The sequence below is a fragment of the Xiphias gladius genome, chromosome 1 (assembly GCF_016859285.1).
Source record: "Xiphias gladius isolate SHS-SW01 ecotype Sanya breed wild chromosome 1, ASM1685928v1, whole genome shotgun sequence".
NCBI classification, from domain to species: Eukaryota; Metazoa; Chordata; class Actinopteri; order Istiophoriformes; family Xiphiidae; genus Xiphias; species Xiphias gladius.
Window position 1 is genome coordinate 31534761 of NC_053400.1, and position 25208 is coordinate 31559968.

General features: G+C 40.2%; 1 protein-coding gene across 3 annotated transcripts in view; it reads right to left on the reverse strand.

Annotated features, from left to right (window-relative positions):
• The window catches only part of samd4a (sterile alpha motif domain containing 4A), a 62542-nt gene that overhangs the window by 19287 nt on the left and 18047 nt on the right, over positions 1-25208 (reverse strand). For 2 of the 3 annotated variants that reach the window (XR_005707768.1, XM_040130936.1), the window contains exons 3-5: positions 7265-7861; positions 3630-3917; positions 201-310 (exon numbers count right to left, since the gene is read on the reverse strand). Coding sequence is in view for 2 of the 3 variants with exons in the window: in XM_040130936.1 (XP_039986870.1) it covers positions 201-310; positions 3630-3917; positions 7265-7861 (995 nt within the window). In the remaining variant the exon portion in view is untranslated. The remainder of the gene's footprint in view (positions 1-200; positions 311-3629; positions 3918-7264; positions 7862-25208) is intronic. The other variant, XM_040130948.1, reaches the window with a different exon arrangement.

The following is a 25208-nucleotide window of genomic DNA, read 5'->3' on the forward strand; positions in this document are numbered from 1 at the left end:
TCTGAAACGATACTCTTATTCATCTTTTGCCCCTCATGTATCAGAACGGCATGTTGTCCTTTGATGAAGTACTGCCGTCAATCAGTTTAGTTTACATCAGTGAACAGAATAGAAAGTCCCTGTAATTTTGTTATTCTTTTAATAAAACTGGCTGAAAACTGAAACTAACTCTGTCAGTATTTGTCTATGTGTGTACGAACCTGCGCCTCTAGCTGCTCCTCGGTCAGTGACATCATCTCATCGTAGGTCATAGTGGAAAAGAGAGTGGCGTATTTATGGAGACGGAGACTCTTCAGCCATGCAGGAACATCTGTGGGGTAGCGCACGCACGCGCACACACACACACACACACACACACACACACACACACACACACACACACACACACACACACACACACACACACACACACACACACACACACACACACACACACACACACACTTTATGTAAAAATCACATTGAAAATTGCATCGTCATCTTAAACTCTTACATTATCACTGCTGCTGACAACATTCAACCTACATAAAAAAATATAAAAATATTTACATATTACTTAAAAAAAAAAAAATCTTCTGAAAAGGAGAATAGTGTTGAAAAACTGTACATCTTTGGATTTCATCCTTGAAATCAGAGATTAAATCAGACTACACACATATTGGTCCCTCAATCTGTGCTCATATATACCTCTTGTGGAAATATACAGTATAACACTATACAACATAAATGTACATAAAATATACTGTATATTTTTTGACAAACAAGTATCACATTTACATGGTTTACATATTTTAGCTCTGGTATGGAGTTGGAAAAACAAATATGTACATCCATTTGTTCAATATGTTTAACACAGTACAAGGTTTCTGCAGAATTCACCCAGTTACACTTTTTAAGACCATATTGATACCACACAGAATGCAATTTAATCATATCGACCAAAGTATGAAAGATATCAATGAAAACCATTAGGGGTGAGAAGGCCTTAAATTACTTACCAAGTGCATTTATTTATTTTTGGCACTCTTCCCAGCCGTATATAACAAAAGTTCCTAATGATATCTTTAAACTCGTCCCGCATAAGCAGCATAAAACTGATAGATAAAATGGACGGAAGCATTAAGTCCATGTATGAATTTTACATAACACCAGAGATCTGGAACAATAGCACTTTGCAGCCAATTTTGGCTAAAATCACACATAAAAACATTTCGTAAGTAGCATTACTGTCTATAGCAAACTAGAAAAAGTATTTAAGACCTTTGTCACCAAAATGTATTACTTTTTAATACATTTAAAAGGCTTTTTTTTTTTTTAGGAAACTTAAACCAATACTTTTTAAGCCTTTCAAGACCTGCAAATAGTAGGAGATAATAGTAGACCCATGGTAATACTGTATGAACAATGTATGCATAAATGTAAGATTAACTCAAACTACAATATAAGAATTTAGAAAAACATGCTGATGGCAAAAGGATCAACTAATCAAATAGCTACTGATCATGTTTAGTTAGAGACTGCTTACTGCTGAGAGTGCTATTTTGTTGTTGAAACATCTTTGTGATAATTTGCAGTTTAGAGTGAAGCCTGGTGTTCTAGTTGTTTTGTTGTTTACAAGTTTCTAACAGCAGTACCAACAAACATTCGCTTTTGTGCAACTCAGAAAAGAACAAATAAACACTGAATTTATGTTTCTCCTTTGCAATACTAACATATATTTATTGACACATTTCTTTTGTTATTCTTTTGCTTATTTTTTGAGGACTCACTTTGATCTGGGAGGAAACAGGGACTTGTTTGGCTGTGCAACCAGGAGTTATATGGACACTGAATGTCTCCCCCCATCTCCACCTACCCCACCTGATGTTGAGTGTCATTACACAAACAGAACTTGACCTTCCAGTGAGTAATACAGTTTCTCAGCAGAGTGTTGATTGCAATTAGACAGTTGTTTGATTTAGCTGAATAATGAATACTGTGATAGAGTTTAAAACCAAGTTTGTGATGAGGTAACAAAAAACAAAACAAAAAAACAAAACAAAACAAAACATTTGTCCCAAGGCGTTCACAGTTCACGTAATCTTACATTAAATCTTGAGAAGTCAATGCTCTGTAACACCATGGAAATCAAGGATCTTATTCCACCATCTGATACTTCACACCCAGTGCAGATTGTTTTCTGGCAGTAACACACAATTGAAAAAGGTGTTAACTTTCTCCTCTAAAATGAAGAAGATGAATTTTCTCTCAATCTCCTGGGGCTACTGATGACAAAGGCTAGTTTTGCTTTCCTGTTCAGCTGGATGACAATGTGAGAAATCTTTGTAAAGAAAGAGACAGGAACTACATGAAAGGTTTAACTCCAGTGTAGACAGTGACTACACTGGAGTCACTGTCTCCAGTGTAGTCACACTGGAGACTAAGGTCACCAGGGTCAGCAGCTCTGGCCTCTGCTTCCCCTGAAAAACTGCTCCGACTGGATCAACAACTTGCCAAAGCCTTCAGCCGAATGCTTGTAAGGCAAACATAGCAGACAGTCATACAAGTTTCTCCACTGAACTGGTCATGTCTCTCCCCCGATTATCACAGGTCTAATAGGGAAGCCTATATCCAAGGCAGGTTAGCTAGGATAACTATTCCTCATAAATGGCACCAGAATGTCTTCAAACACTTTACAGCAAGAAATACCAGTATCATGTCATAGTCCATGCAATAGTAAAAACAGGACCTGGACTTCCTGCCTTCATCTTTACCCACAACATGAACATCATACAGGATAGCTTCCTTCATAAAGCCAAAGAATTTAAATGGTTCATCAAATAGTAAAAATTACAATCCCTTAACACTGAATTTAAGACACTTTAATCATTATTTATGTTGTCAAGTGTAGGTAATATTTTTAACATCAAAATGTCTTGCACTAAACATTACAATACATTATTGTTAACTAAATGTAGTTACTTGGTTAAATTACTATGAATGAGACCATAAAGTTGAAAACATGTTGTCTCTGCTTTGTAAAGGTAGTTTTGTAGAAAATGGTAGTGTCAAAATTTAGATAATAACTCTTATTGCTCCCCGTAACACAGAGGATGTTTCTACTTCCTCTCCCTTCCTTCTCCCTTCTCTCTTCTTGTCATTTTCTTCTTCACTGAAAAAGTTAGCAGAAAGGACTGAAGATTCACTAAGGAGAACTGGAGATATAGAAAATGTCGGCTGGATTTACTGCTTAGCTCGTAGAAATTAGGTCGCAAAAGTTATACTAAAAAAAATAAAAATAAATCACCATTTAGTGACACGGTCACTAAGTTGGCAATGCTGGGCTGGTTTTGAGGATGGCGCATATAGTCGCCTTAAAGCTGCTGCGTATCCATATTTCAATCCTGTGTGTCTGTCAGTCAGTCTTGCAGTGGCATTTTAGTAGGCTGCATCGTCTCTGATGTTATTTAGTATATCAGATTTTACACTGGACCAGACTCTGGTAAAGTTATGCTTTTTTATAATTCATATGAAAAGTAAACCACACTACCACAACGTTAACGTTTGTGGCTATACAACCTTATGGAAACGTGATCAGGCTAATAATACTGAATTGTACTTCTGACTGCACACTGGTCTTTCTTACTCACCCCTCATGCCACTGCCCTCCTCATGGAAGGAACTGCGATGCAGACCTGAACCCCCTCCTAAACCAGCCTCCTCCAGATGCTCACTGCCTCCACTGCCCGAGGAGGCGATGCTGCTCTGGGGTGAGAGAGGTGCATGGTCTGGAGCTGGGCCTCTAGCGGTCCGTAAATCCTCCTGGGACAGCCAGATGTGGCCCAGAGGCTGGTTGCTGGGGCCGCTCATGGGAGGTGTCAAGGACACGGAGCGCTTCAGGGGACTGTGCTGCTGGCTGCAACTTCCACTTGTCAGGACTGCAAGAACACAGCAAGACTAGTCAGGTAGGGGGCAGGCTGTTAGAGAGAGCTTGAATAAGACTGGCTGAAGTTCCTTTGCTATTTCTCAATACAATATTCTGCTGATTGCAGCAACACTAATGTCAAGCTTGGAGCTAGCCTCAATTAATGTCCAAAATAGGACTTGTCTTTCCTAAATATCACAGTGTATATCTGTTAATTAATATTTTAGATTAATATTAACAACTCTAACACCTGACTGGCTGATAGTAATGATTAGATCTGCCTGTCCCTCACTTCACATACTGCAAAGTACATTTAATGAGCCATAACAAACATTCTGTCGAACATTTTTAGCAACATTTTTAATACATATATTTGGTATATTATATGTATTAAAAATCTCAAATCACAGCCTAGACTAGACTAGTTTTTTAGCGGCAATTAATTAAATGTTCCCCTGGTCAGCTATAACCAGGGACTTATTAATTTGATATTGATGTATCAAGCATGGTCAGGAATTCACAGAGTGGCATTGGATGCTTCTGTCGGCTTTGTAAATTTTATTAAGATTAATTTGACGAAAAAAGTAAATGTGATGGATTTAAAAAGGTACACCTACACTCATCTTCATTTACATTCACCTGCCATGTAGCACTCTTGAGATGTATCCTGCTATGGTTGTAATATTTCTACATCCTTTTACCCGTGGCTAACATTAGATCTCCAGAACTAAACTTGTAAACGTAGTTCAGATGTGAAATTATAACGCAGTATTTGTGAGTTAACTAAGGCAGCTTGAAGGAGGAGGCTGCATTTGCAAGACAGGAAATACACAGGACTCTCCTTCACTTGCTTGTTGGCTTGAATACTCAACATTGAAGCTAAGTACCAAACAACACCGCCTGAATTAGTTAGAAATATCAGTGATGCTTTACAAATTATTTTCTAGGGACCTTAAGTAATGAAATAAATCCATTGCCAAGAAATATACAAGATAAACCCTTCCTCTCTCTCTTTCTCCGTCTTCTTCTCTCACCTCATTTCTGTATTAATAATTAAAATCTGTGCTCTACAGGATGAATGTATGATGGGAACCTAGTGGATCCAAACCAAAGTTACTGTTACTACTTAAATCCCATTATTTTGAACCAATACAAGCAGCTCTAGCATCCCAGCTTTTTCCTGTCAAAAGAGGTAAACAGAATGAAAAGGTGGAGAGCCGAAGAGCGTTTTGTGTCACTGCTATGATGGGGTAAGCTGCCACCAATACTCCAGTCTCTCTCCTCCTGCTCCTCCTCCTATATGCGGTCCTCTTACTGTTGTTGCTATGTATAGGACTTCATGGGCCCCGTTTAAAATAGGTGCCCAGCTAACATTACAAGTTCCAGTCCCTAAATATTAGCCATTTTCCCTAAATACAGTCTCCCACAAAGGCTGCCTTACAAGGGAAAGGATGGGTGGTATGTCCTGCTGTGGCTTGGACTAAGGCTGAGAGTAGGGGTGGGGAGGTCATCAGGATGTTCTATCAGTAGCACACAAGTTGATGCGGTTGGACAATTATACTCCTGTAATCATCATCATCATCATCATGGCACAGATAGACACAGTGTGTAGGGAGGGGGACCAGAAAAATATTCATCTTCCTCTGACTTTTGCATACCAGTAAATATCAGTTCCAGTTTGCTTGCTGTATATTCAACACTTCTACTCATTTGACATTAGTTAAGAAAATTATCTGCTCACTGTGTCCACCAGTGTCGTGGCTGGTGGCTGGGCTACCTCCAGTTTATCAGTTGTGATATCCTGAGGTCTTCTGTGTGGCACTGAAGTTGCTAACAGTCAAAAATACAAGAGGATCTTTCTTGGAGCAGTGAGCAGGGCTTTAAATGTGTCTTTATTTATAAACCCCTCAGCTGTTTCTTTTGTCTCCCAGAAAAACAAAACAAAAACAAAAACAAACAAACAAACACTAAAACTAAAAGAACCACAGAGCCTTTGCATTCTTGTCTGGAAATATCCTGCTCTGACCATAGTTATGTTGAATTTCAACACCCCTGCCCTCTCCATGTGTTGTCTTCCACCTCACACAGCCTCTGTAGTTGCTGTGTGGGTTGTTCAGCGTGTCTGAGCAGAGTGCATTTGCTGTGTTGAGGGTGTATATACTGTGTTTGGTGAGTTTAGAGTGTACTGTTTCTCTCTTTTTTTGCTTAGTTTCAGTTGTTATTATTATCATCCAATCAGCTGATACCAAAATGAATTCCTATAATTTTCACTGAGACAGAGAAAAACCTTTGTCATACAGCTGACTACTGTATTCGGTTTCAAGTGGGCACTGCAAAGCCAAAACCTCATATTTGACGTATTTGATGAATAAAGCTGCCTCGTTTGAGTGTTTGCAACATGAGTTAAAGTTAAGACACCCTGGTGTGAAATTGTGCCTGGATGCGGGCCATCAGGTGACCACCCCAGACAGAAGCTATCATCAGGCAAGCCCAGAGTAGGTGGCTGTTTTCACTGAGATGTTCTCAGATGGTGTAGTGGTTTTGACCACCTTGACTTACAAAGTACACAAGTCAGTCTGGGTTGAAATGCAGCCCATCTCATGTCTGAAAAAGTAAGGTAATCAAAGGAAGTAAAGTAAAAGAATTGTGAAAGGGTTTTAACTCTTGAATCCAGGCTTTTCAAAAGATAGCGTCAGGTGTACGTAGCCAAAATTATCCACACACGGATAAAAACTGTAGAAGGTGCTCCTCAGATGCAAAAGGAATCAATTTATTCCATGTGCAAAAAGGTGGCACGATGTGGACTAATGTGACATTACAGTATAAAACAGTTCAAGTTTATTTACAGGACAATGATATGTGTCAGTCAGATGATAAAATGTTTGGAACAAACTGGTGAAGATCCTTCACGGCTAACTTTAATGATCCAGTTAAGTTTATATCATTCTGCTGTGACGCTGGTGGTCTACACTATGTACATCACGGTTTACTGTCATCCCTAATGTCTGTCAACCCCTCTCTATCCACATGACAGCTAACGAATGGATAAGGGGGACAAATTTATGGGTTACAATAAGAAATGCCATAATGGGTTTAGAGAAGCAACAAAATGCCATGATGGACCAGAATTAGAGATGCTGGTGGTCTTTTAAAATTTATATATTTTAAAAGGGCATATTTTTACAGTATTTATGTCTAACTAAGGCAATTTATCATTTCTTATCACATTCTGAAAAGTCATTGTAGTAATTTAACACATACTGTTACATTAGGATGACTTTGTGTGCTGTTAAAGCACCAACGATCAGAAAAGGGCTGAGCACAGTACAAGGGACAGAGGACAGATGGGATATCACTTACTAGTGTTACCGCTTCCACCAGTTCCAACTGTGTTTATGGTTGCCGGCACAGAGGATGATGGGTAGAGAAGCAGGTGCCCGTTCTCACAGGCCTGCTGCTGCTGATGCCAGCCTCCACCCAGCCCTGAATCCCTGGAGCTCTGCCACCCATTGAGGCGGTCGTCTGAGCCATAGCGCTGGTGGTGATGCAAGGCGTACAGGTTGCCTGATGAAGTGGTGTTAGTGGAGGGAGAGGATCCTGATGAAGTGAGGGTGGATGGAGGCGTGGACTGGTGGTGGTGGTGGTGCGGCCCAGCAGGAGGAGGCCTTTCCAGTGAGTCTCCCCGGGCAGCGGCCCTTTCTTCTAGGTGGTTGAGCCAGAGTGCCAGGGCAGCACGGTCTTCCAAGGAGGTTGCGGGATGGATGAGTGCGTAGGAAAGGAGCTGGCGAGACTCCTCCAGGTGGTGGCCATGTTCGATGGTGTGGGCCAGGATGCGTGGCAGCAGGCGCATATACTCGCCCTTGGCTTCAACATTACCGGGTTTGAGGAGTGGGAGATGGGTAAGGACAAGCGAGATGACACGCTCCTTAGGCTCGCCTTGCCACTGGCTGATCACTCCTGTCCGAGGGGATAAGGAAGGAAACAAAAGACGGTAAGCATTACATACCAATAACCCACCATTTATTTCTACAGTGCTAATATGTTTTTATCATTACTGCACAATGTACGACTCTTAAGCGTATGACTGCATGAATTCAAATGATTAAGTCTCATTAAGTTGCAAGCCAATCATGGGTGACTCTGACTGACCTGATTGGACCACAGTAATGAACAGAATATCACAGGATGCATAATCTAAGATTACAGCAAAACAGAATCCTGCTGCACGATATCCAAGATAGTAACAAAGGCGAATGTAATTAATAGATGGACAGCCCGCTGCACTGTCATCCTTCTATTTTGCTCTCTCTCTAGACACCCAGCTCCTGTAGGCTGCTGATGCTGCCTGTACAGCTCTATACATAACCTGGAGGTCACGGAGCTCTATTGTTGTCTGAGTCAGTAGGCCGTTAGTTGCCCATTCCTATCATCTTGGACCAGGGCTATAGTTACCAACAGGTCAGGGCAACAGCTTTGGACAACCATACAAATAGAGACAGGATGCAACAGGACTCCAGCCGGCTTCACTTCCTGCTTGGGAGGTGTGTCTGTGTGAATTTGACCACTGCGGCCATTCTTAACCCTAAGGATCTTGTCTCTAAATCTGACATATGAAACATGTGAAAGATATCCCAATGTCACAGCCTACTTTGTGGTGATGTACAGCTCTGTCTGCCCTGTCGAGTGGACAGCTGCAGCTCTGATCGGGCAAATGGAAGACCACAGACCCTGAAGCCTTCCAAACAAGGTTCACATTCATTTCATCCCATGAGAGATGACCAGGATTGAAGGATTAAATAATTCGGGTTTAAGCCTACTCACAGCATGGAATTGACACACAGACACACACACACACACACACACACACACCCCGACACATCCCGACAAACACACACACACACCCCGACACACACACACACACACACACACACACACACACACACACACACACACACACACACACACGCACACACACCGACACACACACACACACACACACACACACACACACACACACACACACACACACACACACACACACACACACACACACACACACACACACCGTGACTGTGACAAGTTTGACTGTTGGTTGTTCAATAAAATTGCAAACCAAACATACTCTGACATACAGCAATGACATTATATACATTAATGTCAACCAACTGTTCAATACCTGTGCTGACATGAAAATGTACTTACCTAATAAGGAAAAGTAAACAATTCTCAATAGCTTTATTTTTGAAATAGCCATGTATTTGATGTGAGCTGTTTTAATACTGTTAAGATTAGGTCAAAGACAGTTCCTTAGTTTGGCCATTGAAGTTTTAACCCTGTTTTTTGGCATTGGCTATTTATATGATCAAGAGTGTTTTTATAATTATACACCACAAAAACCATCATCTTCAGGCTTCATGCTAGGTTTTTTTAAGATTAAAATAACACAATGGAAATAGCCACCTAATAGCTGGATCTCACACATCCAAAAATGTGAACCTGACTGCTCAAAAATTGTTAACAAGATGAAAAGCAAAAGAGGCTACTCCCAATTGAAAGGTCTCTCTGGCCAACTCATTTTCAGTTCACAGGCACATTTTTTGAAGAAAAGTTCTTCATATCCATGTCACTTAATGTGAATGAGTGACATGAAGGGACATGACAGAGTGAACTAGACCAGGCTTTCCCAGGCAGCCTACACTAGGAGTGACATAAAGCACACGGAGAGAGGAGGTGGGGAAAGACTTATAAAAGAGGTTTGAGAGGGAGGAGGAGAAAATTAATGGAGGGAGGGAGCGCAGTGTGTGAGGGGAGCCAGGGAGTTACTCCACTCTGCTCCAGGGATGATGTAATCCTTCATTCCTCTGAATGAGGCAAGCCTCGGTCCATCCGAGAACAGGAATTGTTCCATGATTAAAACTAATTTATTTCCAAATGACTGGAAAACATTAAGATTTAACACAGAAACCCTGATAAATATTCTTTGAAAGTTTACAGAAGCAGGGGTGCACTTCCAACTTTTAAACATCACAATTTTGCTTTTGACATTAAAATCTATAAACTTGTTGACCTCTAAGAAAAAAATTACAAAAGGCCTTACTTGTTGTCACAGACTCAATAACCAATGGCAACTAAAATGTCTCAAGTTGACATTACAACCTGTTTATAGTACATTTGTTTGAAGTAGATCTTCATAACAGCTGCGTAGCATATTCAAAGGATTAATGCCTTATATACACCTTTAACAAATGGATGGAAAGCATTTTATGTGTCAAAACAAACACTCTATTAAAACAATGTGGCACTGTATTTGCCAATCCTTAAAAATTTTCATCTAGGTTCTGAATCAGTATTCAAAAATCAACTGTAATGACTGATCTGAAATCATCATGTGTAGTTCTATTTCTTCACTACATACACTACTTTCCCCCCAAAATCAGCAGTTACGATTATAAGCTACACAGAGCTTCAACAATAAGTCAATTAATCAATGAGTTGATCGACACATAAGGATATAAGGATATAATAATGAAATAATGATCTATTAATTGTTTGAGACTTTTTTAAGCAGAAATTCCAAATATTCACTGGATCCAGCATCTCATAAGTGAGGATTTGATGCTTTTTTTGTAATATATGTAGGAAAATGAATATCGTTGGGCTTTGGACTGTTGGTTGAATAAAACAAGCAATTTGAATATATTTCTTCACATTTTATAGACGGAACAATTAATCAATTAAACGAGAAAACAATCAGTAGATTAACTGATAGTGATAAAATAACTGATGGTTGCAGCTCTAAAGCTACCGTAAGCTTATCAATCACAGGATACTTTATGACTGTGGTATATCTAATTTGCAGTTTGCTCACAGCCACCGACTGGTCTCAATACTGGTTTTCAAACTTTTTTTCTGGAAATGTCTAAAAATAGGACAGATTCCTCCTGAAGCTCATTTGTCTGCTATTTTCCTAAAATATTAGCTGGCGAACTCTACTGTGACTTGAAAGGTGAGCCTGTTCGGGACTGTCACATCATATCAAAGACCATCTACATTTTCCTTTTCCTTAAAGTTGTAAAGTTAACACAGCGATCCTAGGGGTTCTCTGTGTGAAAGGGGTTTGTGTATGTCTTATTTTCTTTTCCTAGGTCTCTGAATTCAGCAGGGCTTGCAAGTGAGAGGCAGAAAGAAATATGAAGTCCTTTGATCTCAGAAAGTCTCACCTCCTCCCTCCATGAAGTATCACAAATTCAAAGCCAGCAGGACACACGTCAGTCTGTCCAATCTCACACGAACTCCAACTGAAGGTTGAGAATGCAGGCTGAGATATCAATAGACATCTATAATAATACTAATGTAAATTTCAAAGGATGCTTGGATGAATTGTGTTATAATGTTGCAGAAGCAGTGGAAATTTTCTCGACGGACTACAACTACAATGAGCATAAAAACTACGCAACATATGTGGACACCAAACAAACACACAGACGCACGCACGCTTTACTATATTCATGGGACCCGTCACTTAAGAGAATGAGGAGAATCATTATGTGCATCCATAGAGAACCACTTTGGAATACTTTGTAAATAATGGTCAATGGTCAATATTACTGACTAAATAGACCGCCAGGTGAGCAGAGGCCCCATTGCCAGGTGGCTGACATGACAGAGGCTGTCATTTGCCTTGTCCTTCACTTTGAACAGGTGGTAAGAACAATGCAATGATGGGATAAAATAATTTCACTTGGCGTGGCACTCAGACCCCTGATGTACGGATTCAGCATAAGGAAGTTATAGTTCCCCTTGGCAGGGAGGACGTGCAGCTAATGTAAAGACTAAGAATTAGAAAAAAGTAATCAAGTTAAAATTAGACAGAAACTCGGTCTGTCCTCCCTGAATAATTTTTTTTTTTTTTTAAACTAAATCAGAAGAGAAAAAGGCTGGAAAAAGGTATGAAAACTTAGGAAGCTACTTCAGACTTATTGATGTTCTTACTCCAAGGTTAAAAGGCCAAGGAGTCAGCCTTGGAACCATGCAGCAATTCTTACCACTCAAATAGAGGTCACAGTACTCTCAAGCAGCATAGGTCAAAGGTCAACTGCTAGGAGAAACACTGGTCTACCGATTACACAAATGGACCACATTCTACCCAGTAGGACAGAGACAGAGAGAGGGAGTAATTGTAAGTGTGAAACCAACCAACCCTGTCTAAATAAATCTTCAGAAACTGAAAATTACAAGAAAATACAGCACACTCGCTACCGAGGAAGTCATTAACATTCACATAATACGACAAGTCAAATGAAATTCGAAGTGGACAGGATGAGAAAGTTTTCCCATGCATGTCACTCTTTCTTTCCCTCCTCTCCTAGCATGGTCGCTCCCACCCTGAGCCTTGAAGGGAAAGTGCTAATCCCATCCAACTGGAGTAAAAAGGAGGGGAGGAGGAATGAGGGGAGGAGCGGTTAAACTGAGGTTACGACACTGACGGAGGAAATACTGGAAACACTGAGCTGCCATTCCTTCTTACAAAGCGATACCAACTCCTTATTTTCTTCTTTGATTCTTTGTAGTTTCTGACTCAGGACTTTCACTGTGAACTTCACTAAAACTAGGAGTTGCTCTGTTGAACTTGTCCACCTCTTTATCCCAGCTGACAGAGAGGATGCAGAGCCAGGCCTGATGCTCTAGTCAGATAATTGTCAGCCACGAGAGTATCAGATTTTCAACACATTGAAAAAATATTTAGGGGTGAAATTAAGAGTCACATAAATTGAGCAATAAAGTAGTTTAACAGACTACACATAAGGAAAAAACAGACTGAATGCAATGTGAAAGCTATTGTGAGGTATTCAATGAGACAAAGGATGTTAAATTTGTTCTTTCATGTAGGGCAGAGACAGGGGCATGCCGGGAACTGATGAATCACATAAGCATCATTGAGTACAATCACTGAAAAAGAAAGTCAGACTTACACAAACACTGAAACCTCAGACAGAGTGTCATTTGTTCAGGGGCTGACACAGCGTTTCCCTGGTGTGGACAATGTCTGCTGGTGAACTCTGTGTGCCATCCTGCCCTGGCACTGCCCTCTGACACCCTCTCTGGCTACAAGACAATGGTGCTGCTTTCAGCACAGTCCTGCCTCTCTTAGTATAGCTCTTCCAAACGGTGCACCTTTCGTCCACAACCTGGCCACTTTGTTGTCAAATGAGGAATGTACAATACAAACAGAAAGCAGACAGACAGGGAAGTCAGTGGGTCACTACGTGTTAGTAAATTTGAACTGACAGCGAACAGGGAAAGAGGCTTTAATTTCCTCTACACAGTGATCTGCAGCTACTCAATTCTGAAGTTATTTAACTGGTTTATTCAGGTACCATTAACTGCCATCATAGACCAATTTTGGGTGCCACTATTGTCCAAGAACTGTCCAGGTTATTCAAATCAAAGAAAACAAGTTTCAGAGAGCTTGAAAACTTTGATTGGTCATTAATAAAGTTGATCCAAATTTTGGATGTGAAAAAACTTCTCATGTAATGAAATCTCATCAAAAACAGAAGGATGCACTGACATTTTAAGTTGCTTCTGAGTGCAAATGACACTGAAACTTTTCTCAGATGGAAAGCTTGTTGGCTGTCTACACAGAAGCCCAGTTCCCCTTTTCACTACACTTTGTAATAAAATAATGGAAATTTGGTGAGCACGATTCCTATAGTGTCCACATAGAGCCAAATTCACCGATAACTCTGCCAACCCTCTTCTCATAGGACAGCGTAAAACTCCAGCACAGTACTGATTACATTTTTTTCTATCCAATTTTGGCACTTACAATCTCCTAAAATCTATTTTGATGTTTAACATCTTAAGACGTTTAAAATGGCTCATACTACATCATTTAAGGATATCAGTACAACAGTGTGTTCAACAAACATTTCGCATTGGCCCTCATAACTGTTAATTAGAGCTGCAACAGTTAGTCAATTAATCAATTAGTTGATCAACAGAAATTTAATCAACTATTTTGATAATCAATTAATCATTTTGAGTCATTTTTTAAGAAAACAAAAAACAAAAAACAGAATTTTCCAGATTCACCTTCTCAAATGTAAAGACTTTCTGGTTTCTTTAGTCATCTATGAGGGTAAACTGATTATATGTGGATTTTGGACTGTTGGTTGGACAAAACAAGTAATCAAGACACCTGCTATCACCTTGGGCTTTAGGAAATTCTGACAGGCATTTTTAACTCTGAAATTTTTTAGAACAAATGACTAATTAGTCGATTAACCCTAGCCCTAGAGTTAATGCTCTTGATCAACGTTGTGAGACATCAGGTGGATCTACTGTGTCTCTATTATCTTGCGTGAAGACGCCAATTTTTAGTCATGATGCAGTATTTGGTGGCCTACCCTACGCTATCCACCCTGATGGACCCTCAAAGTCAAAGAGAAATGCCGTTTTCACAGAGCTGCCATTTTGCACTGAGAAACAACGATAACATTTCTAAACCCACAGGTACACAAAACAGCTAGAATATAAGAAAGCAACAAGAACTAAATGCCCTGATAATTCGTTGGAATTGCCACTTCTTTTTCATTATCCAGCCTGTTCATGTTAGCCATTTTCTGTATGGAATGGGGTTATTCTATTTTATTTTGACGCATCCTATCAGTGGCAAGTGACGTCATTTTCAGTCAACAGAGTAGTCAACACAAGAAAACACATAAGTGGCTGCTAGGAGAAGTCATTGTTTTTAATCGCCAAAGAAACAAACATACGTATTTAAGAGCCGTTATTTCTAAAAGTTGACTTAAATCGATGCGCAGTTCTCATGTTTGTTGTGGCAATTATTCTGTCGCCATTCTTCCTGGCTTTGGCAGACAAAGATGGTGTCCCCATTCCAAATCCTGCCTACAAAGCTTTGATTTGCTTGGGTATTTTTCCAGCTGGGGGGAAGAGATGCCAATGGTCAGAACACCAGACGTATTTGAATCAAAGAGAAAAAAAAAAAAAAAAAATCAGCAATTGAGAAGTCTGTGACCAACATTTAAGACAAGGCGCTGTTTTAGTTTTGGTTTTTGTGAGTGGGGTGACTCATTTTTTCCTAAAATGTAAAACATCTTGCTCAGCAATATTTATCAATAGAACACTGCCCCCCTACGTGTACAACACACAGCTGAATGCAACAAGTTCACTCTTGTTCTCTGAGGGTTGTTCAGCCCCATTCTGGGAAGGACTGACGTAAAACTGAAGTACAAGTACACAAGTCAGTTCAAGGAAATGTGGGTACTTAAGAGAAGAAAATTAAAGCCTTTCTTCACAAAATAAGATATTTCACTGTAACATGAACATGTTACTGAGCATGGCCACATCCCTGGAAAATCCCGGAGTAATGTGACTGTGTCAACAACATCAGCCATTTATGTGGAGAAGCGGAGCTGTCCCTTGCTGACTTTTTAAAGACCGGCTTGACTTTTGGAGAGACCTAAAAGTTTTCACTCTAATAAATCCTGACTATTTTTACATAGGGTCAAAGAATAAAAAAAATTGTATAAGCAATGAAATATATAAATAAAGTGAAATAAATATCAAATAAAATGTCAACCTATATGAAACTGATAGGAAGACAATTGATTATATAAATAAATATATAAGCTATGGAATAAATCACTGGAATCATTTAAACAATTAATTATTTAAACATAATTATTTCAAATTTAAAATAAAATAGCCTGCTTTGGGGTTTTTTTGGTCTGAATTTAATAGCCCTGGTCAGCAGTTTGGCACTTGGCTCTATCTATTTGACTGGATTTTATTTTTCACAGATATTTATTTATTTAATAGGATATTGGTTTGAGTCTTTGACAGATGTGCTGTCTGGTTGAAATTATCCACAATTATTCCACTAATTATAACTGGGGTGGATTAGCACTGGATTCAAATCAGGAGTGTAACAATGGCTAAGTGACTCCTCTCCCAGGTTTCAATCCTAACACCTAAAAAACGCTAACAGAGCCAGGGAAAAATACAAAAACTACTGAAAATCTCTGTAATGCATATAAATCACATTATAACTCCAAGTAATATGAGTCCCCTGCAAATATGGACCCCGGAACTTTAGAGCAGTAGATGTTCATTGGGTTAAACTTTGACCCTGTGCTGGATACAGCGTGTCCTCTTCACATCCGACTTTGATCACAAGACACAAGTGACAGTGGTGGAAACAATGTGATTGTTTTAGCTCATTTGTTACACATTGGTTATGTGCAAACACAAACACACCCCAATGGATTGACACACTCAATCACACACACTTGTGGGGACTGTTTGTTCGACACATGATTCATCTCGTTCTAAATATAGATAGGTCAACAGCACACAAAGCCACAACAAGGCAGCTAGCACAACAGATAAGACCATATTAGTGGTTAGCAAAGGGACACATTAACTCCCTATAACACTGACAATGACAAACCAACTTTGTGTGTGTGAGAGAGAAAGAGACAAATAGATTGCATGTATGTGAGCGAGAAAGTGTGGAAAGGTATGTATGAACTCAGCTAATACCTAAAAAAATTCCATATAAGTCACTGTGAAGTTGCATAACCATAAACCAGTGTGTGTGTGTGTGTGTGTGTGAGTGGATTAGAAGATTAATATGATAAAGTTAGTTTGGGGTTTAGGGTTTAAGATAAAGATTAGAATTACATTTTGGTTAGGGTTAAGATAAAGTTATAGTTGAGGTGTAACCAAGGATGGTTAGAGAATCTAGTCCATGGAAAATCCTTACAAGTCTCTGTATGTGTGACTTTGTGGCGTCTAAACCTCTGTCCTGTGCTTCTCCTGTTAGCAAAACAAACATGAGAGTGGCTGACTTTGTCCCACTGCCGGCAAATCGCTGTAGCTGTTGTTGATTCAACACCACATCCGAAACAGCGTGTTCCCTTTACCAACCAAAGGACAGCAACCCGAGCAAAAGCGAAAGAGAGCTGACCAACAATAAACAGAGCAGGGGGGGCTTAATTTAGGAAAGGACCTGCGAAGGAGGCTAGCTGGGGCTAGCTAAAAAACACCCAGCAAGAGAGAGAGACACGGGCAGAGACAAAAGACTGGAGGAGATGTCTGTATGCAAAGATCCACGAATTGACTTTTTAACCATAAACACATTACAACACAGTCACAGAGCTTAGTCTCACATACGGTACATAAAACAAAACTTCATGGTTTAGACAAAGACCCACAGTGTATGCGGAAGGGACTTGGAAAACAGTTTAAACAACTTAGAAGTAGTTGTGGAAGTAAAAAAGGGATATAGGGTGGGCGGAGGTTACTTGAGGAGAATAAAGTTAAGAAAGTCAGAGTAGTAGATGGGTGGAGTGAGGGGTGGGAGGGGGTAGAAAGGAAAAGTTCCCGCTCCTGCTTTCCGAGTGGATTCTCCAGCTCAGCAGTGGGGAATGTGCTGGCATACCACAGAGCCTGCTGCTTAAAAATGCAGTGATTCCTAACGGATCCACAGCCGGGGTCACACACACACACACCCCGACAGACACACACACACACACACACACACACACACACACACACACACACACACACACACACAGAGACCAAGCCCCATTCCTATCCCTACTCTGTACTTCGGCTCTATTTAACACCAACTAAGACGGGTCATTTTCACACCACTGAGCCACAATATCACAATCTCCAGTTGTTTACACAAAACACTGGCATGGGATGCTTGTCGGGCAATATGTCACATGAATGATCAGTTGTCTACACTCCACCTGTGACACTGACAGTATTAGTAGTTTTTTTTTTCCAATGGCATATTTTAACTATCTCTAACAAAAACACCACGAAACACCAGATAACAAATTACATTTATATTAAACAGAAAATTGAACCAGTATAAAAAAATAAAAATCGGCAAAACATTTTGTCCTGTTAATTGCCAAATATTTAGGCCTGGTAGCCCTGACCAACGATAAGTTCATTTTCAAGCAGGAATGCTATATATAATAGTGCAAATTTAATGTGCCATTCATGGCACACACATTTACAAGTGAGTTTCAAACATATTAAATTATGTGGCAGGTACTGGAATGCAAGAATGAAGATTTTAAAACAAAAACCGTCATGATACTTGGATGCTGAATGTTGTGAAATAAGCAGATATTTGTGAAGTATATACTAAGAGCAAGTGTAAGTTGCTGGCTGCATAAAACAAAAACCTTACTGTATATTACCAGATAATATTTATTGTTTCGGTCTTTTTTATTATACAGTTTAACAGCATAATTTCGAGGCAGTCTGGATTATAAAACAATTTTTTAAAGATGCAACGATTAATTGATTAATTGCTTCGTTTTTCAAAAGAAGATTAACCTGCAACTATTTGGATAATTGAATAATTAATAATTTAGTCACTTTTCAAGGAATAAGACTCGGTCAAAACCTAGCATGTGGCTGGACCGCCCTTTATCTGTTTGCTTCTCTGCTACTCTCTGTGCTCACATGTACAGTGATTTAACACAGCTGAATTCCCAATAAAGCTGTTCTAATTTATGTTTTTTTTTCTGTTTCAGGTTGTCAGAAAACGGAATAAGTACGAAATAGTGACTGACGTGGCCCATCGAGACTACATGTTAAGCAGCAGTCACTTCAAAGTCATTTCCAAGCTGCTGCTCTGCACTGCTAAAATCCTGATTTTATAACTGCAACGTTGTCTGACAAAATCACCACACACATGAGTTAAATACAACAGCTGTGCTGTGGTTTCGGCTATATTTACCTGTAAAATGATCACTCCGAGAGAAAGTTAGAAGCTCATTCGTGTCTGTGTCAGCTGCCTTGTGGTCAATTGAATGAGACACATAGAGAGGTGTGGCGGCGGAGGGAGAGCCCAACCTCGTACTCGCGAGGCAATACTGGTGACTCTTCTATAGAAAGTTGCTAAGGTTTGTCCAAAAAGTTGCTAAATTTGTCATTAGGTGCTTTTGTGAAGTCGCAAAAGGGGTCTGAAAAGTCAGTAAATGTAGTAACAAAAGGTGCTAAGTTGGCAACGCTACCTGTAAACGACCAACTGATGAGGTATTAGATTTTGACGGAGCGAAGGCCAATGGGCTCCAACACTCTGCCGGGCCGACCAGTGGTGCAATGTCATCACTCACTCAGTCAGTGACAGACATTTGCATTTATAGGGCTGGCCCCACTGTTGCAGTCCAGCAAAAAATGACAATTACTTGCTGGTTCCAGGTTGTCAAATGTGAGGAGTCTCTGATTTTCTTTTACATACATGTTAGTAAATGGAATATCTTTGGGTTTTGGACTGTGTTTGGACAAAGCAAGACGTCTGGAAGACATCATCTTGGGCTGTGGGAAATTATATCTTTTTTTCAGACATTTTATAGACAAAACAGATTATTTTCAGATTATTTTTAGATTAATCGAAGATTTATCAATAATGAAAATAATTGTTAGTTGAAGTTTTTCTAATTTTAATGTTTGTGCATTTGAGTTACACCACAAAGAGAGAGATGTCAGTGACAAAACTTGAATATGTTGTAAATTTTAAATCAGACATTAGAGAGTACCTGCCAAGAAGCATTTTTACCTGCCAAAAATGTTATGTACGACTTGGAAGGACCATATATACAGTAAAAGAGGTGTGGTACACAAAATGTATGATGTAAGTGATCTTATTCTAAATGCTGCATCGCCCCACCCAGAGAGTAAGAGAGAGAGAGAGCCTGTGTCTTGACAAGAAGTGCAGGCAGGCTCCCACAGGTCCTAACACAAGCTTAGGAGCCCTGCACGTGGGGGATAACAGAGGAGAGAAGAAGGAGGTGGATACAAGATATAACGAGATGGACTGGAAAGTTCACTGGTGTCAACAGGTTTCGACTGGAGGGGGAGAAAAGAGAAAGAGGGAAGACTGAAAAATAAACAAGACAGGACAATCATACATGCAATAAACAAGAGGGGAGAAAATAAACCAAAGAGCCAAGGGAGCGAGAGAAAGTAGATGAAAAAGAAACAGAGAGAAAAGAAACACTGTCTGAAAGAGACAGACAGGGAGTCAGTGCTGTGGGATCAGCCTGACCTTGGCCTCAGCCTGACCCACTGACACATGAGTGACTGTGGAGGGAAGAAGAGGAGGAGGAGTTTTGTTTACTCCTGTCTAGTATCGTCTAAAAAAAAAAAAAAAAAAAAACCCTGAGTAAAGTTTAGCCATTTCCCATTGTGCCTTTAAACAATCCAAAGGGAAGTGACATTATGCCACATTCACAACACAACAAACGGGCCATAAATAAGAGTAGGAAATGTCAACCTACCAGCTGTTAAAATATGTAAGTGATATGGCACATTTTTAATGGCTATATGGATATAGCTGCAGCCAATAGACTTTAGGTGCCATGTCTTTGACTCGTGCTATAACATTCTCTAGTCTATTTCCTGCTGTGAAATTAAACACAGGGTGGAACTGTGATCAAATGAAAAATATCTGTATCTGCATCAGTTATCTGTAACTGTAACTACCAATTCACTGCACCTCTAACTGGGACAATTTCTGCTATCAATCACTATACAGCCCCATTACAGATTATAACCTGGCATCACTGAAAAGGGAAAATGCACAAATCAACTAAATGTCCTCTGAAAAACGATATACGTGCATCAAAAATATCAGCCTTTAAGTATGGATTATTCTATTAAGGTGAGCTTCAGCTTCCAAGATTAATACTAGGACAAGTTTCAGCTTTGAAGTTAAACCATCACTGGTCTGCTGAGAGAGTTGTGAAACTGAGGAAGAGGAGAGCGGTGAGAGAAAATCTATCCCTTTCCTTCTAAATAATCAGTGTGTCTGTAGGTGAAGCTGAGTGACAGGAAACAGGCAGTCAAGCTGTCAGGAAACCAGACAGCAGGTGATTTACATTGCTCTCACTGGATGACTCTCTTGCACACATGCTGCTCTGATCTGGATATTTGGATAACAGATCATTTCAAACAAACATGACTGACACACATCCGTTTCGTGTTAATGTGCAGTGAATGCACTTTCTGCGGTAACGTGATTTCTTAAACCTCGGAGGAATTAAAAATCTGGTTTCTGACAATCAAAGGAGATGGACGTATAACTCAACTACAACATCTGTTTTCTGTTTTATATGTGTTTCTGATCTATGAGTTAGGGGTGGGCATTGTCTTTGCCGATGGCTGACGGTTAACACAATGTTGAGCCCAGCACACCCCCCCATATTTTTAAATCTACCTGGTTTGCACCTGCCTCAATAAATCAGGGGGACAAGTCTCTATTTGTATCGCAAAACTGAGGATTAAAACGTACCTACAGAGCAAACTCTCCCACTCTCTGATATACCTGTCTTAAACAATTATTAATACAATACTTCCTAATTTTATTGTTATTAACCCTTTTTCACAATGCCCCCCCCCCCAAATAATTGCCCTCTTAACATTGCCGGCAATGATGGGGGCCAAACATTACCCTGTTAAATTCTAAGTGATAATATATCTGTCATTTTCAGAATAAGGTCGACTGGCCACATATATTCACATATATTTAACTTTCAAAACTCACATTCTAGTGCCTCTGATCATCATCTGGGATGTGAAAACATCATATTGACACACAGTCATAGAAATTTAAAGTGTGCATCCTGAACTTAGTACAGTAATACAAGTTTAGCGGACTGCGAAGTGGCTCTCCTGCATGGCTGTTGACAGCACTGTCAGCCGAAGCAGCGATTCACACTGGACGGCAGTAGATGACACAGTGCCAGCATCTGGCTCACGAGTAATTTTGTCGACTTTGCTAGATTTCAGCACCGGGGCAGCAAGCAGAAAGGAGGGACAAAAAGGGCACTCATTACTCTGCCCTCACCAATGCTCTGCATCACCCTTGTTTCAATCAACCTTCTCTATTTCCATCACAGTTAGGTTTACAGTTCGGTGGCTGTAGGACAAAACTATGTTTGTAAAGGTGTATAGCCTGGCATGCCATTTTCCTGTATTGTTCTGTGTCAAATGATTCAACTGACAATATGAGCTTTGAATTGGGGACTCCCTGATGGATGATTCAAATCATTGACATTTAGGGGGGGCACCCCTACTGTTGTAACTGCTACAAAACACTCTTTCATGGAAACCAGAGAACCCTGTAGGTACTAACATCAAAAATGACTTACAATGTGCTTTATGATAGACAATGTATTTGATGCTCTAATTAAAAGAAATCAGGAAAGCTTTTAAAAAAGGTTAAATGTGGAAAATGGAACACTATCTAATTTCCACAGGAATTACTGTAGTAGAGATTTGCACAACCCCTCCTGTGTTCAGATCACGGGAGCAAATTTTGCTGAATGAAAATCTGTGAAAGATCAGTTTCTCCAGCACATTTCAACCAATAGCCAGAAGGGGAGACAGAGAGAGAGTCCTGTCAGCCATGATAGAACAGGAAGAGAAACGCCTTTCATAGCTGTCTTGCATCATCATAGCCAGGACACCTGGTCAAATTATAGAACTTTATATATAAAGCACAGCTCTCATCTGGTTTTCCCATTGTGTGTGAGTCTGTGTGTGTGTGTATGCAGCAGATTTGGTGTACAGTAGGCGTTACGTAGGTCTTTATTTATACTGTGTAATGTTTTAAACAGTCGCCAAGATGAATGTGTGTGCATGCATGTGCAAATGCTTATACTTCTAAAATGGGATGCACCTGTCTGACGATGAGTTGGATACGTTTGTCGGCGTGTGTGTGTCTGTGTGTAGATGTGTGTGTGTCTTTCTCCACAGGAAAAGGAAAAGAATCATCACGGCTACTGTACAAGCCAGCATCCTGCTTCATTGGCTTTTTCAGTACAGAGTGCTCTTAACAACGTCTGACATCACTTTACATCTACTCCGAACCTCATTCAAACCAGGTCTGCCAAGTCAAGAAATCCAGTTGGTATCGTTACTCTAAAATGTTCTACTGCATCAACACAATCTTCCGTTACTCCTCTGCTTACAAAGTGGTCATCCTTTAGTGGGGCGACATTAAGCAAATCGCTGAATTTGGGCATCGCATTTTATGCCTATGTTCTTTAAGAAAATTATATATGTCCCAAATCATCCACTGAATTAAAAACTTTAGCCCAATGGACTACTGTCCAACACATGTGGCTGTAAATGATGAAGAGCAAAAATAGGTATCAAGCAATATTTCCTGTCTAACAGAGTGAGGAGGAAGTTGGTCATAATTGTGGGTAGAATTCCTCTCTGCCCTAAAAAGATGGATACCACGGATCGTTTTTTTCTACACTGTTAAAAGGTCAAACATGACTTGAGTTTGGATTTAATTTCAAGAATAAAGTATAGTTGCACCTATGGTACATCTCTACCACAAATCTCTCTGTCCTACAGGACTACATGTTGCAAGCTACTAGGCATATCCTGAATTTGTGTGTTATGGGTGAGTGAAGAGGCCAGATGATGATTATTTTTATTGTCTCTTCTCTTTCCCAGCAGTGGGGGAGGTTTTCCTAGTAGAACGACATGGCTGCTGTATGAATGGAGAACAATTCTTTTCTAGCCTTTATTCCAACCCCCCTCCCTTGCCACTTCCTCTTGAGTCTTTCAACCCCCCCTCCTGTTGTAATAGTAACTGGTGGTTGGAGGTCCTGAGGAAGCAGGGTGGGGGCTAACAGCAAGGAAAAAATGATTTGTAGTCTACCTGTACGTAGTGCTCCAGTGTTGGGGAGGCTCTGAATGTGGCAGTCGCAGCTATGCTGGGAATGTGAGCCTCCGCTCTGCCAGGGCTGGACCAGAGAAGCCCACAACTCTATTTAAGGAAATGGCAGTCAGGGGCCCATCAGCCCGCTCTCTCTGCCTCTACATTTCTCTGTCTGTCTCTCGCTGTGCTCAAACCACCCCCCCCTTCATTGTACAAGAATGATAATTATTTTCCTTTGTGGAAGAAAGGTTTATTTCCGTACCTGCTGGGAGGAAGGAGAACACACACACAAAGAGAAAAGTGTGTACGCGCACAGTGTTATTGGTGGAGTAGTTTGGGTAATTGTTTTCTGGTACATTTGTGAGCGTAATAGGGATGTGTCTTCGTAAAGTGCTTTAGTGCTGCGGTCTGCCAAACAACAACAAAAACAACAACAAGCCAGTCAAAGAGGAAAAGTTTGAAAGAAAGTGAAAGTTTCAGCCTACTTGAAGAAGGGACACAGTAGGTATACAGGCTAACTGCTTGAGTTCAATGTGTAAACACACACAAAAACTATCAAGTATGCAGCACTGTCCTGGCCTTTATACCAAATCATACAGGAAAAAAGTTGATCATACTAGGGTCAGATATCAGACTCTGTTTGTCCGCTATCTGATATCAAAATTTTCTGTCTCTTATATGAGTGTTGCTGTCTATCACAACAATTATCTCATAAATTTAGTCATACTATTGAGTAGTTGTTGTGGGTCATCCTGGGTTTCAAAAGCAGTAACCGTACGGAACCAGACATTTGGTTTACTTTGTATATGATTAACAACAAACATTTCAGCACATGGACAGATTTGATTCTTCCGAGCAGAACTGCAGCTCTGTGGCTCAGCATATGGTAACAACCCATATAGCACTTAACTAACTAACGCCAGTATGTCTGCTGTCTACAGCCCAGTCAGAGTCCTTCAGGCTACATTGGTCACTTCATCGAGAGCAGTGCTGTATGAGTTTGTGTTTGTGTGTAGGGGCCTAATGATGAAATAAAGCGTGTGCATCTGTGGCCTGTGATTTACATTTGAGTGTCATGTGCAATGTGGAGCGTGGGTCTGTGAGAGAGATAAAGATGGGTTTATCCAGCAACCTTGACGGTCCACAACCTGAGGGATATGGCGTCAGCATCCGGCTGTAACACCATGTGATTCAATACAACAAAAACACACAGAGACCCATTCAGTAAAACATGACGACACAACAGCCCGAGGCGACAAGAGCTCTACTCTATGCTTACTAGACTCGATCAGCGGAGAAAGGTGGCAGTGGCTGGCTGTACATCAGACTGCATTATCCTCTGAAATACCCAATACCAACTAGCATTTGAAAATTCAAGGTGGATTTTACACCACTGGGAAAGAAAAGAGAACTGCGGGCTATCATCACAACACTCAATTAAATTAAGTAAGCAGCAAACCCAGTGATCCAAATGGTTATCTATGATAATATAAACCTACCTACACTTCTAAGTCTGAGAGTAAGCACAGACCAATTCGGTTTATTACAGAGACATTCAGAAAGTGATTGTGG